The sequence below is a fragment of the Empidonax traillii genome, unplaced genomic scaffold (genome assembly GCF_003031625.1).
Source record: "Empidonax traillii isolate 1590-97213 ecotype Southwest subspecies unplaced genomic scaffold, ASM303162v1 scaffold276:size1176444, whole genome shotgun sequence".
NCBI lineage: Eukaryota > Metazoa > Chordata > Aves > Passeriformes > Tyrannidae > Empidonax > Empidonax traillii.
Window position 1 is genome coordinate 96,442 of NW_020955469.1, and position 17,610 is coordinate 114,051.

Genomic DNA, 17,610 nt, shown 5'->3' on the forward strand with positions numbered 1-17,610 from the left:
GGCACCACTGCTTCTTCCCCAGGGAGGAGGCTGATTCCCATGCCAGGAGCTGGCTCAGGGCACGTCAAGGCTGAAGGCTAAATCCATGGGGTTTTAGTGGTGGAATCCTCATCTCTGGAAGTGTTCAAAAGCCATGTGGATGCAGCAGCTGGGGACATGGTTTTGTGGTGGACATGGCTGGGTTAATGGTTGGACTCGGTGATCTTAGAGGGCTTTTCAAACCTCCACAGTTCCGTGATTCTGTAATGATTTTCTCCCAAAGACACTGACTCTGCTGGAAGTGGGGACGTGCTCTGCTCTCTGTTTTCCTAATACAGGGAAAGGCTTCAATGCCATTTTCAGTGCTGAGGAAAACAAGTCCTTATGTGGAAGGAGTATCAGTGGAGAGCAGAGGCCACCCTTCGTCTGCAGAGGGTTGGAGCAGGGAGGTGGCACAAGGGAGGACACTCCTGTTCCAGTTAAGTGCAGTCGGCTTAGTGCTCCCAAAGCTGCTTAGCACTTGCATTCTGCCACAGGGCAGTTTTTAAAACAGGCAAAGCCTCTTACGTTGGAAAGGCTGGGATTTGATGGAGGTGCTGACTAGTCTGAGTACCCTGGGAGTAAATGGATGCAAAAGTTGCTGGCGCAGGATTGGGAAAAGGTGATGACCTCCGGGTGTAGGGGGGAGAGAGGCCTTTTCCCTGTCCTGTCCGAGTAGGGCATTCAGAAATGAGACTCATCAGTTTTGAATTAAAATGGGCAGTAGTGGGGATGCATTTGGGCTGCTCTCACTGCTTGTGTGGCCTCCAGAGAACAGCTAGAAATTTCTGGTATTTCAGGGCAGCCTTTATTCAAATTTGCTTTCCTCTGCAGATTATTTGTGCACTCCAGAGGAAAATGTTTACAAGATAGACTTCACCAGGTTTAAAATCCGGGACATGGAGTCTGGCACAGTCTTGTTTGAAATCACCAAGCCAGCAGCCTCAGGTGAGTGCACACACAAAATAACATTTCCATGAACAAACACATGCTGGTGTCTGCTTCCCTTTGCCTTTTCCCTCTCCTTTTGCTCTATACATTTCCCCAAAACAGGAGATGCTTTTGACTGCAGGAGGGCTTGAGTCTCAGCTTGCAGCAGAAATGTTTTTCAGGTGTCTCTTTGTACCAGCACGGTGAGCAGAGATCGCTGCTGCTGTGCTCTCACGGTTGCCATCTGTGATGGGAAAGGACAGATGGATGTTGTAAACAGAAGCAGAGGAGGAGGAGCAGGAGATCACCGTGTGGTTGTTTCTTGGCTGTTCATCAGCTTGTGCCTCCCCTCCTGTGCATAGTTTTGCTGTTAGTTTAACGTCTTTCACTAAGGAGATGGGAAAATGATATTTCCAAAAGGGAGAAGCTTTGTCAATTGGGCAAATTAGACAAACTGAAGATTTGCGTTTTTCTTTTTTTCTGTATTTTTAGATGGCACTTGTAAACCATCCAAGTGTTACTTGTTGCCAGTGGTAATAAAAATCTGGGGCAACTGTTTTTTTCCTCGTTGTGCACTTAGAACCCTTCCCCACCTTCCTCCAGGTGAGAGGAAGTTTTCTGTAGCTTGTGGGTAGCAAACCAGACATGCTAAGGGGAGATGGCTTGTTCAGAGTCACTCTGCAGTCATGATCTGAGGTAGGAGCAGTGAATCACTTCAGAAGGTGAGCAGTGACTCAAACTAAAGGTCCATCTTCCAGTACTCCATCTCCAAGTGACCAGCAGTGGATGCCTCAGGACAGGAGGAGGGGTGAGCTCACCATCAGGCTTCCTCAGAGCGGCTGCCTGGCTCATGTTACCCAATAACGTGATCACAAGTATTTTCACCGGGTTTCTGTTTCTGAGATGGCTCTGACAGGGTTTGTCTTGCGCTTTTCCAGAGCGTGAGCACAATGACAGGAAGGACGTGGACCCCAACGCTGGACGCTTCGTTCGCTATCAGTTCACCCCGGCCTTTCTCAGGCTGCGGCAAGTGGGAGCCACGTGAGTAACTCCCCTCTGCTGCTTCTTCTAGCACAGGAAGCAACTGAAGTCCCAGAGAAAATGTCTCTTCCATGTTGATCCTGTCAGGAAGTTGATGTAATAGGGATCTTTTTTTTGTTGTGAGGGTCTCCACATCTCTCTGCTGGATGCCTCGCTCTCTGCATCCCTGTAGCTTGTTTGGTTACCTCAGGAATGGTGTTGAAGAGATTGATGCTAAAAGGGGCAAAATAAGGTGGGAAGAGTACCCAGAAAAGAGGTGGCCCTGGAGAGACCTTAGAGCATTTTCCCATGCCTAAAGGGGTTCCCAAGAGAGCCGGAGAGGGACTTTGGACAAGGGCCTGGAGTGACAGGACAAGGGGAAATGGCTTCACACTGACAGGGCAGGGTTAGATGGGATATTGGGAAGGAATTCTTCCCCGTGAGGGTGGTGAGGCCCTGGCATAGGTTGTCTGGAGAAGCTGGGGCTGCCCCATCTCTGGAAGTGTTCAAGGCTAGATTGGGTGGGGATTGGAACAACATGATGTAGTGGAAGATATCCCTGCCCATGGCAGGGTGAGTTGGAATGATATGGTCTTTAAGGTCCTTTCCCACCCAAACCTTTCCATGATTCTATACTCCAGCTTTTTTCTGTGCATTGTAGTTTATTTGTCAGAGGCTTCTACCAGCTTTGGAAGATTTATCTTTCAGTTTCCACACTGCACTTCCCAAAAAACATCGATCCACAGATACATGTGAAATGATGAGGTCATGTTTGACCTTTGCCGTGTCTGGCAGCACTGCTTGCATCCTTCAGTAAAGCACCACAAAATCTGACACCTAAAGAATTGTCTTGCTTGTCTCTATTTTGAGTAAAACCAAGGAAAATATAGTATAACCTATGGTTTGTAATGCTGTGTTGTGTCCCTGTAGAGAGCTTTAATAAAAAGAGGAAATGATGATTTAGTTAGTGTCGTGGATTTATATTTTTGGCTTTTTTTTTTTTTTTTTCAGAGCTCTCTTCTACCTTTTGGGAATGGTACAAATCTTATTCAGGCAAGAAAGCTCACATCAATCCTACCCTTTCTTTTTCAGGGTGGAATTCACAGTAGGGGACAAACCCATTAATAATTTCCGTATGATTGAGAGGCACTACTTCCGCGATCAGCTGCTGAAAAGCTTCGATTTTGAATTTGGCTTCTGCATCCCCAGCAGTAAAAATACTTGTGAGCACATCTATGAATTCCCCCAGCTCTCGGAGGATCTCAGTAAGCTCGCTTTCATTTCTGGGTTATCACACTGTCATGTTCATCTGAGGTGGTTTGGGGGAACCCTTTCTTAAAAGCTCTCTGTAAAGAGTATGTTGGGTAGAATAATTCATACTTTTAGATTTGTGTTAACACTGATTTTGTTTTCTGGTAGCTTGCATGTCATCACCCACCCGAGTTGCTTGTTTAGAGTGGTTTTTTTAATTCATAAAAGGGAAGCTTCATATCAGAGAGAGAAAAAAGTTAATTGTGTTATAAAACAACCAAAAATAGGATTAAAAAAGCATCCAATAAATGGGTGACTTAAATGTTATGTTCTGTTTTAATGTTTGATGTGCTATATTGAGAGCTCAAGAGGTTTTAGTATGAACATAACTTTTATTTTCTCTCCTCTCCCAAGACACGATAGCGCAAGCACTAAATCTGTGTGATCTTATTCTTTACAACCCCTAATTGTGTATGTCAGCACTAATATTACAGTCTGTGGAAAATACAGTGAGACACTGCTGCCTGCTTATTATCAGACCAGTACAAATTTCTTTTGAGCTCACTGTTAATCATGTTTTGCTTTTAAAAAAAACCCCAACAAAATAAATCCTGGAAACTGTAGCGTGATCTCATTTTGAGGTTACGTGGAGCACTTACCCTTTTATGGTGCCTTGATGTATTTGGATTATGAACATTTTTCGTCCCTGAAAGTGTTCAAAAAAATGTCTGGATGTGGCACTTGGGGACATGGTTCAGTGGTGACCATGGCAGTGCTGGGTTAGTCGCTGGACTTTATGATCTTAGAAGGCTTTTCCAACATAAATGATTCCCTGGTTCTCTAATTCCGTGATTATGTTTGAGTTGTCTTAAAGATACTGTCAGCAGATGGTTTGGGTTGGTTCCCATTTGGGTTCTTCACCTGAGAGTTTGCTGCTGTCTGAGCAACGCTGTGAAACCCTAAAACCCCGCCTTGAAACCCTGCGGAGCGTTTCCTCAGCAGGCCTGCAGTGTGACCCTGATAATTTTGTCTTTTATTCCTTTTTTTTACGCCCTGCAGTTCGAGAGATGATCCTGCATCCCTACGAGACACAGTCGGACAGTTTCTACTTTGTAGACAACAAGCTCGTGATGCACAACAAGGCAGATTATTCATACAGTGGAGGACCTTGAGCGCAGGACGGGCTGCGCTGGCCTCCCCTTTCCTATGGAAGTCATCAGGGATACCAACACCTTCAGTTCTGTTGCCTGCAGTGTCAACTGGACAAGGATCCACAAACCAAGGACTCTTTGCCACAGTAGGAGTTTCATGACTAAATTTGCCGGTCTCATCTCTTTTGAGCTTTGAAGCAGACCCAGTTCTTCAGAACTTTAAGCTAAATGATCTTTGGATACCACTTCCCTAAGTTCTTTAAGTGTCTGCTTTGAAAATGGCCTTGTGGGACCTGGGGGATTTTGCCCTAATTCTGTGAATTTGTGCTCTTGCCCTCAAGTATCTTTTAGGACATGATTGCTTTCCCAAAGAATGTAATCAGAGAAACCACATGAGTGGATGGATGCAGAGGAAGAGGTTTGGTTGGTTGTTTTATTTTGTCAATGCTTCAAAGGCCAATTTAACTTGTCCATCCCATCAAAAATGTCGAGCATATCATCTCACAAAGGCAAGTTTCATCTTTAGATTGGCTATCTCCATAAGTATTTCATCCTTTAGTTTTGGTCCTTCTGTTTAATGTTCTCTTTAATCCTGGAAATGCCAAAGCTTGCAATGAAGACCAGTAGTTCAATGACAGAGCTGTTTTAATTGGGTAATGTCCTTCCACATTTCAGATGAAGGTAAATTAGCATTGTGGGTCTATGAACCTCCATAAGTACCTTCCATTCATTTCAGGTTTTGCAGAATAATCAGGAAAAATGGAAGGATTTTAGCTTTATTTAACATTTTCACATAGCTAACGTTCAGCCTATTCATGCTACACATTTCCATGTCTATTTTTTTTTTGCCTCTGCTCGATACCAAGATAAGGGCTTCAGCACTGCTTGTTAGAGCAACACTTTCTTTTGTCTATGGCAGCTGGAGAGTGTGGGTTTTCCAATATTCTATTTGTATCTGCATTTAAAGAATGTTATGACAGTGCTTTCCCTTTGTTAGAAATGTTTCACATGGATAATTAATACAGGTGAAACAGTCTAATAGTGTACGAGTTAAAGCACAGGAAAAAAATTAGCAAGAGCTCTCTCTTCAGACTCTGGAAGAAGTTTAAGACAAATTTTGCCCAAGAAGTAACAGCACCAAGAATAAACCAGTATGGGGTGGCCTGTTGTCATGAAACCCCTACTCTAAAGGTCAGTTCACTGATACTTCAAAAAAAAAAAAAAGAAAAAAAAAAAGGCAGTTGAAGTTTGTAGATATTTCTATAAATACTTGATGTCTCCATGTCTAATTCTGTGAGTTGAAGTGGACCATTCTATGTTAGCCTCGGGTAGGTGTGATTGTAATAATTTTTACAAAATACCATTTCCAGTTGTGCTGAGCATCTTTTTAGTTGCAGCCTACGTCAAACAGGATTACGAATCCAAGTGTAGCCGTCTGCCTAAGAACAGGGAGGTTTTTGTGCTCTTGTTGGGGTTGTGGTCACTGTTAAATGTGTCACAGGTTGTATTTGGCTTGGCTTTCTTGAATTCTGAGAGAGGATGCAGTTTTCTAAAGAAAACACGGTGAGTTTAGGTTACAGCACAGAGTTTTTATTAAGCTTGGTAGCTACGAAAGTATGTAAAATTCACTGATTTTACACAACTAGTAGTTGTAGTAATTCTTATCGCAATGAGACTTGTATTTATCACTATTTTTTGTCTTTAGTGTATTAAATCATACAGCTAGCCTGTGGCTGACTGATCTGTTTGAGAGATACAAAGAATTTCCTCATTATTTATATAATGCTCTGAGCTACTGATCATTGATTTTACAGCACAATAATTACTGATGGTGAAAATAGTTTCAAAAATTTTGTTATCCCCCCCCCCTCTCTTTTTGCATCCAGGCTGTTAAACTGGCCTATATACAATGACATTTTGCAAGTTTAAATGTTTTTCTGAATTTTGTTTCAACTCTTGAAGGAGAAAATATGTTGATTTAGAGACAGAAGAGAGTATATGTGTTTATAATTAACACCCTGCACAGGGTTTTTTTGGTGGTATTTTTCACCTGCTGTTCATAAGATTTTTAAAAGACTGTTAGGAATAGTACTTGCCCAGAATTGCCAACCATATATTTGGTATGGAAATATACATCTCAGGATGTCTTGGTGACATTAGTTATACTTTGGTGTGGACTCTTGGGTCAGTGTACAGAGTTTCCTCTCTGTACAGCACATTGTTGTCACTTGCAATAGTCATGTTCTGCTCCTTTTAAGACTTTGGATTTCAAAACCAAAAGAATTCCATAAAAATATTACTGTAATCAATGGAAACTTGAGTGGTAGACACGCCTTTTATAAAAGAACCAAGAGAAAGTCACCCTGTCCCCAAGAGGGCAGTGTGTTGTTGGATGGACTTTCTGACACTGCATTTTACGGTAGGTTTGAGGTGAAACAAAACAGTATGAATTATCTGCTGCTGATCTCCTGAAATCTGGTAGTTCATATTCTGTGGGTAGTAATTCCAGACTAACAGAAAATTTGGTGTGAATCATATAGGAGATACTTTACTGAGCCAATTTGTTGTCTAGTGTTATTAGGAATATTTTAAACCAGAAACAAATATTGGACGTTTCCAATAAAATTAATTTCAACCTATTGTAGCTTTAGTTAAAGTTGGAGGAATTTTACTTGTTTTAAAAGTCCCCAGAGTTTGCTACAAATAACAAATTCTGATTCTTAAAACCATGGCAAACAACAAAACTTTCTGTGGGAAGTGTAATGAAGGTGCTTTTTGCTGTGTTCCACTGGAGCAGTTACGACTGTTATCTCCCTGTTTTACTTGGAAAGACCTTGTTAGCATTTCTTTAAGGTCATCTACATCCACAATCTTTACAAACTTGTGGGAATCAGATAAGCTGTAAAGTGAAACCCACATTTTTTCCCCTTAAATTGGCAGTTGATTCTTACTATAAACCGGTTGAAAAATTAAATCTTAGCAGCCTTGTTCAGAGAAGAATTTGTTAATCTCTTGTTCAGAGAAGAATTTGTTAATCTCCTGGGCTAGTTAATTATTTGGTATTTTAATATTAATTATTTGGGGTTTACTTTGGAATTTCATTGCGAAATCACCGAGTAATGGCTCTGGAAAAAAAGGAATTCTTGTATTTTCTTCCTTGGGCCTATTTTAAACATTGCTTTAATTAGCACTGCAACTCTATTTTAACAAGCCAGCCTGGCAATTCGGGATGTGACTTTCTGAAAGTGAAAGAAAACATCTAAGAGCTAACCAAGATTATCTGCTAATAATGCCCTGCTGTTTCCTGTCATAAGACAGGATTATGTGTGTGCTTTACAGAGTGACTTAATCTTGGAAACAGAAACTAAGTCTCTGTGAGTGCTAATAGTGACATAATTTTTCTGAGAGACAGGGAAATTATAGCTCAACGCGTTCTTTCAAGGAAATTATAACTCGACACATTTTTTCACGTTGTCAGCCTTGGATTCCTTGAAATGTCAGGTTTTTTTAAGAGAAGCAGCAGTAATACATTGGTGGTGAGCTGCCATGCTGCTTGCTCTATTTATTCACACTTCCGTGGCAGGAAGAGAACAATTTATTTTTAAAATTAACGCATCAACTGTGGTTTAAACTCTAGAAACTTTCTGTGGCAAAAGCCAAAATTGTTTCAGTGAATTATCCTCTATGTGGTGACATTTATGGAATAACTGAATGATCCACTCTCCCTGACTCCAAAGGATTTATTTATTTATTTTATTTAATGTAGGAAGTCTCTGTAGGCTTGAAAACAATGTGTTGGGGTTTAGTTCTTGCTCACAATCTCTCTCTATGTCTTGTTTTTGAGAAGGTCAGTAAGATGCTCTATTTTCCACCTCTATCCTCTGTTTGAGTTTCATTCCAAAATCCTGTGTAGAGTGTCACAGTGATGGCTGGCTGTGTGTGAAACATGCAGGCTACCAACTTCCAAATACCTTCAGTTTGAGAAAAGGCTATTAAAGTCTATTGAGAAATAGTGCTACATATCGACCCATAATAAATAAATTCCAATCTATGTAACAAAATTATACAGAACTCTTAGTCATGCAAAGATGGGGGGCTATTTAAGGTAAGAAAATGCTAATATCCTACAGCCATACTTAATAAGTATTATAAAAATACTCTATTAATTATTCATAACCTGCAAAAGATGGTTAACAGCTCAGTTTTAATTAGATCTGGTTAGGAAGGAAACTATAGAGATGATTTCGGGCGTGCGGGGGAGCAGCTGGAAATGTGTGTGCATGGCACAAAAGCTGGGTAGATTTATGTGCACTGACTCTTTGAGGGGGAAAAAAATGGGGGGAAAAGGGGACAAGGACAGGAAAAGAATTAATTTCGGCTGTTTGGACCCAAGAGATTCAAGCCCGTGGTGAGTGCAAACGCATTTTTCTCTTGAGTCTGAGTCAGCTGGGAGCCTCGTTTCGTGGTTCTTCTCTGTACCCCCAGCGTAAGCACTACCTAAATTCATAGAAATGCTTCAATATTAATATTAAATGTCATTCACCGTTCGTATCATTTTCTGTACATGGAAATATTTGAAGTATTTGAAGAGTGTGATGCTCTAGGTCTCACGCTGCAGCTCAGTTGTTTTCTATGTCACTGGTCAGTGTGACCCAGCGGGTGAAATGGTGTTTGTGTGTCTGTAGCCTCCCTCCAACCCCTGTGTCCCTGCCTGCTGTGATGTCTGCTTGTATCTTAATACACCCAGCAAACCTGTTTGAATGTGACATCGACTTTTTTTTTTGGCATAGCAGCAGCAGAGTTGTCTGTATTAAAATGTATTTATAAAAAATTATATATCTATTTTTTGTGGAACGAGAGTAGGATTCTAGTTACTACACCACTGGGAAAATGTTAGAAGCATTTTTACCGAGTTAATTTCTAATTCTTTGTACTTGTTAGTTACCTGATTTGTTTGCTAGGAGAACATCCACTGTGGCCCGTCCTGTGGCAAAGCAATGCACTGTCATGCAGAGAATCTGGTTTTCAGAAAACTGGGAGTCTTTTGTTTCCTTTTGGGACAGTAGGGAACTGAGTAGATAACCAGGAATAAAAGGAACCTTGGCACGGAATCCACTTCTGTGGCTTTGGCTTCAGTCACTAAACTGACTTACTGCTGATAGATATGTAGAGAGAGCAAAGATTGAGACTTTAGGATAAAAAAAAAAAAATTAGATGCTACAATTTAGTCTTCCTGTAGGAGAAGGAGAGTCCTAAAATTAATTTATACAAAGGTTAAATAGGGACTGCACTTGCTTAAATTGATTTCATATTGGCAGCTTAGTCATCAATGTGCATACTAGGGAATAAGCTTATCTTTTTCCATTACCTTGGAAAATGGTTCAAAAACATGTCACATCCGTTAGCAGGTGTTTCTTCTCCTGTAACAAATTGCAAAATGTAAAAAAAAAAATTAAATAAATAAATTATTGATCCTAGAAATGAGGGTGATTGTCTGTTTTGTTTAAATATTTATATTAGCACATGTAAAACATTCAGACTTTTATTTCAGGCCTCTTCCATCAATATCTGAACTCCAGTTTTGTGCAAATGTACGCAACCAGCTTCAGATTTTGATGATTGTAAACGTGGGAAAACTCTGCAGTGGTTTGGGTAGTTGTGTCAGTAAAACCATCACATTAAAAGTGTTTAAGTGGGATTCAGCTTTCAGATTGAGAAAATATCTTGGGATGTAATTAAAAGAAATTAATATTGATTACATTAATGGAACCAGCTTCTCAGGCTGTAATGAGGTGTATGGGGGTAATTCCACCTTGATGGCTTTGATATTTTAGTCAGAAATTCCTGGGAATATCTCTTTTTTTCTCTGTGAGTAGAACAATTTACCAACTCCCAGATGAAAAGAAGTAGGATGTTTTTGTTTGAAAACATCTTCTATAATTCATTTTGATTCCACAGAATTACTGGGGACTTCATAATAACACAGAATCCCACAGTGTGTGCTGAAATTTGGGGAAGAAATTTATTAATACGAAGCTTTACCTTTTGGATTATTACTTGGAGCTGCATGAAACGCCTGGACTGAGCTCTGCAACGAGGTGGATACCTGAGCACAGGTTTGTAATGTGACTTTTTCAGCTGAAGATACACTTTGAGTGTGACATCAGTTCTCTTACAGGCTCTCCCAAATCAGAGGCTTTGCCTGGACCTGTTCTCTGTGGTGAGATGTTATCTGCTGATTAAACTTCCTCTTGGAATTACCTGAACAGCTGGAAGCATCAGGTCTATTTTCTTAGAATTCTTGAAACTGATTTCACTGAATACCTAAAGAGAAGAGAGAGCAAAATCGGTGCTGGTAACTCTAATAAGGCAGGTTAAACTCTCTGATTTTGATACTCAAGTATAATTACCTGGACTTGCTTAGAAATCTTCTGAGATTGAAAAGAACCTTAAAAAAAAAAAAATTCCAAATTTTATTCCTGTGAAAACTCCCCAGTGTTAAATGTCTGCCAAAAATATACTGCATTACCAATGCTTTTTTTTTTTTTTTTTTTTTTTTTTTTTTTTTTTTTTTTTTTTTTTTTTTTTTTTTTTTTTTTTTTCCCCTTTAGCTGGTATGTCAGCCTCATTTATTAATAAATATGCCTCATCATCCTGGAGATGTTCTCTGCTTTTCCTCAGATTCTTATTTCTTATGGCATTTGTCAGCTGCTTAGTTATTGTGGCAAATCTTATGTGTTCACCCCATGTTTCTATTTTATTTGTCATTGTTCAAGGGCATTCATTTGTCAGTGACCTGCTTTCCCTTAACCTTTCTCACTTGTAGGAAGAACACTTCTCAGTGATAAAATAGTCCAAGTTCCTCAATTTTTCCCTGTAAGACAATGTATCTTATTTTAAAGATAATTTTAGAGATTACTGAAGTCTCTCTCATTGCATGCTAGGATAAACCAAAAGTATTTACTCTCCATATTTAAGTCCGCAAAAAGGAGTAATTGCTTTGCAGAGATAATTTTTTTTTCCTTAACCAGTGCTGTACAAGAACTTAAAATAGGAGGTGAAATCATACTGGATAATGTATTTTAATTAAAACTACAAAGAGAATTTAGGTAGGTAGAGCATAATTGCAGTTGGATGATTCCCAGCCATTATTTTGAAAACTGACATGGGACCTTAAATAACAAAGGCCTGGGTTATTTAAGAATAATTTAATTATTCTAGTGGAGGGTGTAAACCATGTTAATGAAGCTGCCTATGAAAGTAGCAAGAAATAAAAACAGGGAAGTTCCAAACAGCAGTAGAGAAAACACATAATTAAATTTACTTTATGAAAGGAAGATAACACAGATGGGAGAGAAGAGTCCTAAACATTTTCAGTTCTTCCTGTGGAATGACAGGATGAATCAGAAAAGGGGAATAGCAAACTGGATAGATTATTATAAGGATGAAATTCTTCCCAATGAGGATGGTGAGGCTCTGGCACAGGTTGCCCAGAGAATCTGTGGCTGCTCCATCCCTGGAAGTGTCCAAGGCCAGGTTGGATGGGGCTTAGAGCAACCTGGTCTAGGGGAAGGTGTCCCTGCCTTCTTGCTGTACTTCTTGCACTTCCTTGGCTACAGAAGTGTGTGTAGCTTTTGTTTCCAGTGAAGGAAAGGCAAAAATGGGAGTAGCAAAGCTCGGGGAAAGGGGAACATCTGGCAGTCAGAAGTAAAGTTTTCTGTAGAATCTCAGACTGGTAAAGTGCATTTCCTTGCACATGCAGCCAAGAGGAGAGGTGGATGTACAGACCCTGTTTCACCTATGAAAGGTGCTAATGTGCCAGACCTGAAAGCTAGAAATATCTAGAATCTCTTTTTAGTTAAAAAACCCCCAACCACCAAAACCAAAGCTCAACCCCAAACCCTGTTTTTATGAATGATGTGAAGGGCACCGCGCACTGTCGTTCTGCCAGTGTTACTCTCCACACTGGCATTCAGCTGGCTTTAAAAATCATGTTTTTATTTCCCAAATGCATTCCTTACCACCCTGATCTATAATTAAGTGTCTAATTAAGCCTGCTGACTGCTTTGATGTCTGTACAGGTTCATAAGTCAGGAGACCAGAGGGTTCACTATAACCCCTAAAATTAAAGTGTGAGCAGAGACCTGACTGTAAGTTCAGAGGAATCAAACTCTCTGCCCCAGACACACAAGACTCTTTTAGCACTGAGATGTCCCATTTAAAGGATGTTCCCCCACTGGAATTAATCTGCTGGCATTGGTCACAACCTAAATTTGAAATAACAGTGCAGAAGTGTTCTTTGCAGCTGACAAACACATGGATACGCTTCCTGTGGCTGGCTGGCAAAATGTTTGGAGGAAACATGAGCACAACTGTTTCCACTCAGATAACTTTAAGAACTATTATTTCAGCCAATGTTTAAATTTCTGTAAGATATGTTAAAATGAGAAAGATCATTTCCAGCCAAAGCTAAAATTTGCACTTTTTTTTTTTTGGCCTTTAATGCCAAATAAGCATCGCAGTTTTCTCCTTAGATTAACTGGATATTTGGTACAAAATTTTTTTTCCATCTGTTTTAGTTTTTTTTTTTATGTTTTAAAGTCGGTCTAGAGGGAAGGGTAAGTATAATAAATGCCTTAAGTAATCGTTTAGGCCTAGTGCCTCCAACAGGCCCGAACATGCTGGGCTTATTCGTGTGGTTGAAGTTAAATTCTTCAGTCGCTTCCTGAGGAGAGAGATCTTGAATTCTTTGTTCATCCAAATGATGTGAATTCCCTTCTGCGGTGTTTTTGTGACTGGTGTGCTTCTACCTGAGCGCTCAGTGGGTCTTGGTGCATCCCCTCATGACAACCACAGTCCATCTGCTCTGCCTGTGCTGCTGCTGTAAATAATTTCCTGGTGCCAATTGCATGAGTAAAGAATTTGAGTCATGTGACTAATTAAGGTCTTTGCTGCGCAGCCGGGCCTAATTGGTTCTGTCAGGAATAAATCTTTAATGGTTTCACTGGGCCTCTTCTCCACCCAGGTCAAAACTGGATTGATTCAGAACAGGATTCTTCCGCTCATCTGAGCACCAAAATGGGGTGAACTTACTGTGGCCTTTCAGTATCTAAGGGAGCTCCAAGAGAGCTGGGGAAGGGATTTGGACAAGGACCTGGAGTGACAGGACAAGGGGAAATGGCTTCAAGCTGACAGAGGGCAGGGTTAGATTAGATAGGAGGAAGAAATTCTTCCCTCTGAGGGTGGGGAGACCCTGGCACAGGTTGCCCAGTTGCTGTGGCTTCCCCATCCCTGGAAGAGTCCAAAGCCAGGTTAGATGGGGCTTGGAGCAACCTGGCCTGGTGGAAGGTGTTGGAACAAGATGGTCTTTAAGGTCCCTTCCAATCCAAACCATGATGGGATTCTATGATAACAAAAGACAAAAAAATCATCATTATAAAATACTGAAGGGCACCATCATCAGTTGCTCACCACTGTGAGGGAGATGGTGTCATGATGGTGGCTGTTTGCTGGGATCTTGTAGTTCGTAGTCCTGTTAACATTTGTTATGTTCATATCTAATATGTGAGATTTTTCAATGCACCAGCTGAATGAGAGCCCCTAGGGAAATAAATCCCATATGCATTAATGCTGATAATTTTAAGTGATTTCAGTATTTTCCATAAAAACAAATATTTGTGCATGTTTGTTTCTTCAAACAAAAAAAAAACAAACAAAAAAAACCAAAACAAACAAACAAACAAAAAAAAACCCCCCAAAAAATCACTTTTCTGCTTCTAAACAGACTGCATTTAAATTTTGTTCTATGAACTAATTCCATCATTCCTTATTTGAGTAGTTCTCCATTAAATTTTTGCTGTGACCACACATGAGAAATGCTTCATTAAAGCTTCCTTTTACATCACTGTAGAGAGGGAATGCATGGTGAACCAGACAATTCCACTACTGAGTGTTTTGGGTTTGTTTGTGTTAGACTAGAAATGGATTAATGGGTCAGAAAAAGCTTACATGAAGTGTTTTTTGATTTTGATATTTAATAGTCTAAACACAAACACTTATACAAAGATCTGGATGTCTGAAGCATAAAAATGGAGCAGCAGTCCTGGTCAACTAAATTCTGGAATCCAAATATTTGTTCCAGACAGTAATTTAAACTTACGAGAAAGTGCCAATAAGTCAGTTGCACTTTTCAAGCTTTGTGTACCAAGTTAGAGACGTAAAGTAAAAAGTGGTTTATCTGTTCCATAATTCCTGTTGGGTTTAAGTAGCTCAGTGCTGTGCCAGGGGTGTGAAAGACTGAGCAGAGAGATGAATGTATCTGAGAACTGTCTCAACAAAAGCAAGCAAATGAATGTTCAGGGGTGATGGGTTTATGCCAAGAACAGGAAGACAGGGGAGGCAGAAATCTTTACTTTAGCCAGAAGTCTTGTAATGGTCAATTTGGGCTTGTGACAAAAGAGCTTCAAAACATTGCTCCAATGTAAACTGTTATTTGAATTTTTTTGAAGTTTCAATTAAACATGAAATAAAAAAAAGGTTAAACTAATAAATCCCAAACTTTAGAATGCAAATTTTTCCTAATCATATGCTGAAGAGGGCAGCAGTGAGCACTTTCTTCTGTTTGGTAATAAGATATTTTTATGGTAATTAGACTTAAGGTTATTTTTTTTCCTAGACAGGTTTGCATAATGTGTTTAGAAGAGGCTGATTAAGCAAACACCATTAGCCTTGGACTGGGAAAACTTCATTCTTTCCTTCCTTTATCCCTGTTTTCAGAGTGCTACTTAAAATGGAATTTAATGCAAATGTGTCTGAAATAGATTTGCAGTGTGTGCAAAATACTTATTTTATGGTAGGTACAAAGTAAGGTGTCACCAGCTCTAGGAGCTCTAAGAAAATGTCTATCAGTCTGTCAAAAGCTATGTCAAAAGTAAAAAATAAGGATTGCACAAGGTGAGGGTTATTCTTGTATATAATAAAAGTAGATCAATTAATGTATTCGTTAGCTTCTTCCTTTTTTTTTTTTTTTTTTTGATAATTGGTCCAGAATTGTAATTTATAGTATAACTCTTTCCTCATGGACCCATATTTCAATGTTTTGGGTTTTTTTGTCTCTACCTAAACTATTAATGCTAAACTGAAGCAAGACAATAAAATTCCGGATGTAGGAACCTTAAGTGGAGCAGGAAGGGAAACCCAAACCCAGACAATTTATATTATTCAATAACTTGCAGTCTTGTTTGTTTGTTTGTGTTAAACATGACTCTTTTAAAATAAAAGTCATTACAGGATTTTTTTTATAACTTGTGTGAAATGTCCAACCATTAATTTAATTCCATTAAATGTGGAATGCATTGGAGAAAATACTTTAAGATGCTAAGATAAATAACTTTATATAGGGAGGACAAGCCTCTCTTATGTGGATACAGCATGTTCAAGAAAGTCAAGCAAAACACAAGAAAAAACATGTCAAGTGTTTTTTCCCTTTTCTTTCTTATGCCTGATCATTCTTCAAAGCCTTATTAGCAAGAAAAATATAAAATACCATCTTACACTTAGATTTCTCCTCTATTTCTTCTTCCCCGTCCAGCTTGTGATCATGTGTGTGGTCAAAAATGTGGAATATATTTTTGGCTTAAGGGTGATGTTGACATATTTTAAGGCATCATAGTAGCCGTGTGCTGCAGGGCCATGGGCGTATGAAACCACTGCCTGAGCACAGGGCATCCTGTATTAGGATGGATGTTTATTTGATGCCTTTTTTAAAAAAAAAAAGGTGCCTAGGATAATATTATCCCTCTTACAGTTTGTACTTGGTAAGTATTTGTTTGTATGTTGGTTACTCTTAAATTACACTGTATATATATATATATATATATATATAATACTATATATATAATATAGTGTGTGATATATATATACTGTGTTAATATATAGTGTTATATATATATATACACTGTGTTATATATAGTGTTATATATAGAGTTATATACATATTCACTGTTATATAGTATTTTATATATACTGTATATAATACATATATGTAGTATATATAATACTATATAAAACCCACTATATATATATATACTGTTTAGCAACTTTACACTTACTATGTGCTCTAAGCTTATCATTTAATATTCACATTTATTTTGACATGGGATACTTAATTTTTTCCTTTACCTAAACTTTAGGATGGTCAAGAACGGATTCCCCAGCTCTGGTGTGTTTGCATAACTCTCATCCTGCTCTTTGTTTTTTTCATGGAGCAGCTTGGCCAACTTGACTGAATTTCTTTCGCTGTGTATTCCCTTTGCAGGAGGCCAAGGAAGAGGAGCTCGAGTCAAGTGAGGATTTCTTGGTAGTTGCGTGAGGGATTACAAAGCTGCATCACATGTATTCTTCCTAAGTCGCCTTTATCCGTCTGCCCCTAATCTGATTTTAAGTCTGGGCTAGTAGGCACAGATGAGGGTGTAGATTTGGACCTGTGTTTGGCATCGGTCTGAGTGGGCAGTGCTCCCACCTTGCAGTGGGGCGACGGCTAATTAAACCTGCATGTCTTTATTTTAACAATTCCATCTCTCTGTGCTATCCTTGGCTATTCCTCCCTGCTTTTCCATAGTGTAAATGACCCAATCTGACCCAAATCTTGTCCTCCTTGTTTCAGTTTGAATTGACATACTCTGTTGTCAAAGATCGTAGAATCACAGAATGGGTTGGGTTGGAAAGGACCTTAAAGATCATCTCATTCCACCCCTTGCCCCGGGCAGGGACAGCTTCCACTAGGCCAGGTTGCTCCAAGGCCTGTCCAGCCCAGCCCCAGGGATGGGGCAGCCACAGCTTCTCTGGGAAACCTGTCATTCAAGACACTGATATTTTTTTTGGCTTCTAGACTATTTTCTTCAGAAGGTTCCCGCTCCAGATCGCTTTGGGTTTAGTTTGCATCATTTGAAATAATTTTATGATTTTATTGTACAAGCAGCCCCTTTGGAAAATCAGAGGGAGAAGAGTGTTCCTGAGAAACTGGCTACTGGAATGCCTTACTTTAGTTCATGGTAGGAATTAGACATTATCCTAATGCAAGGGCTGGTTCAGCTGGTTCAGTGTTGTAATAAATCAGGTTGGATATATTGAATGCAGCTGGAAGTTAAACTAGAGATGCTCTCTGGATTTGGCCAACTGCAGCAATTATTGTTTTTTTTTTATTAGCATTTTCAAAAATCTTCATTTAATGGTTGAATAA

At 39.4% G+C, this 17,610-nt stretch overlaps 1 protein-coding gene and 1 long non-coding RNA gene across 2 annotated transcripts; one reads left to right on the forward strand and one right to left on the reverse strand.

The window, feature by feature from the left end:
• Window positions 1–851: 851 nt before the first annotated feature.
• Window positions 852–5,579, forward strand: UNC119 (unc-119 lipid binding chaperone). Its single transcript, XM_027890002.1, has 4 exons — window positions 852–966; window positions 1,887–1,989; window positions 3,061–3,233; window positions 4,279–5,579. The coding sequence occupies exons 1-4, from the start codon at window positions 918–920 to the stop codon at window positions 4,389–4,391; spliced, it is 438 nt and encodes a 145-aa protein (XP_027745803.1). The 5' UTR covers window positions 852–917; the 3' UTR covers window positions 4,392–5,579.
• Window positions 5,580–8,148: 2,569 nt separating this feature from the next.
• Window positions 8,149–13,437, reverse strand: LOC114060472. Its single transcript, XR_003571893.1, has 6 exons — window positions 13,181–13,437; window positions 10,781–10,818; window positions 10,632–10,694; window positions 9,739–9,790; window positions 9,316–9,558; window positions 8,149–8,341 (listed from the first exon to the last, which is right to left on the reverse strand). It is a non-coding gene; the product is annotated as an uncharacterized LOC114060472 (long non-coding RNA).
• Between the last annotated feature and the right edge of the window lie 4,173 nt (window positions 13,438–17,610).

What these genes read in the sequence shown, in the direction of transcription:
- UNC119 (XM_027890002.1), top strand. Translation starts at nt 918, where the DNA reads ATGGAGTCTGGCACAGTCTTGTTTGAAATCACCAAGCCAGCAGCCTCA. An exon ending in CTGCGGCAAGTGGGAGCCAC is followed by an intron (nt 1,990 to 3,060) that starts GTGAGTAACTCC and finishes TTTCTTTTTCAG; the next exon opens with GGTGGAATTCACAGTAGGGG. An exon ending in CCAGCTCTCGGAGGATCTCA is followed by an intron (nt 3,234 to 4,278) that starts GTAAGCTCGCTT and finishes TACGCCCTGCAG; the next exon opens with TTCGAGAGATGATCCTGCAT.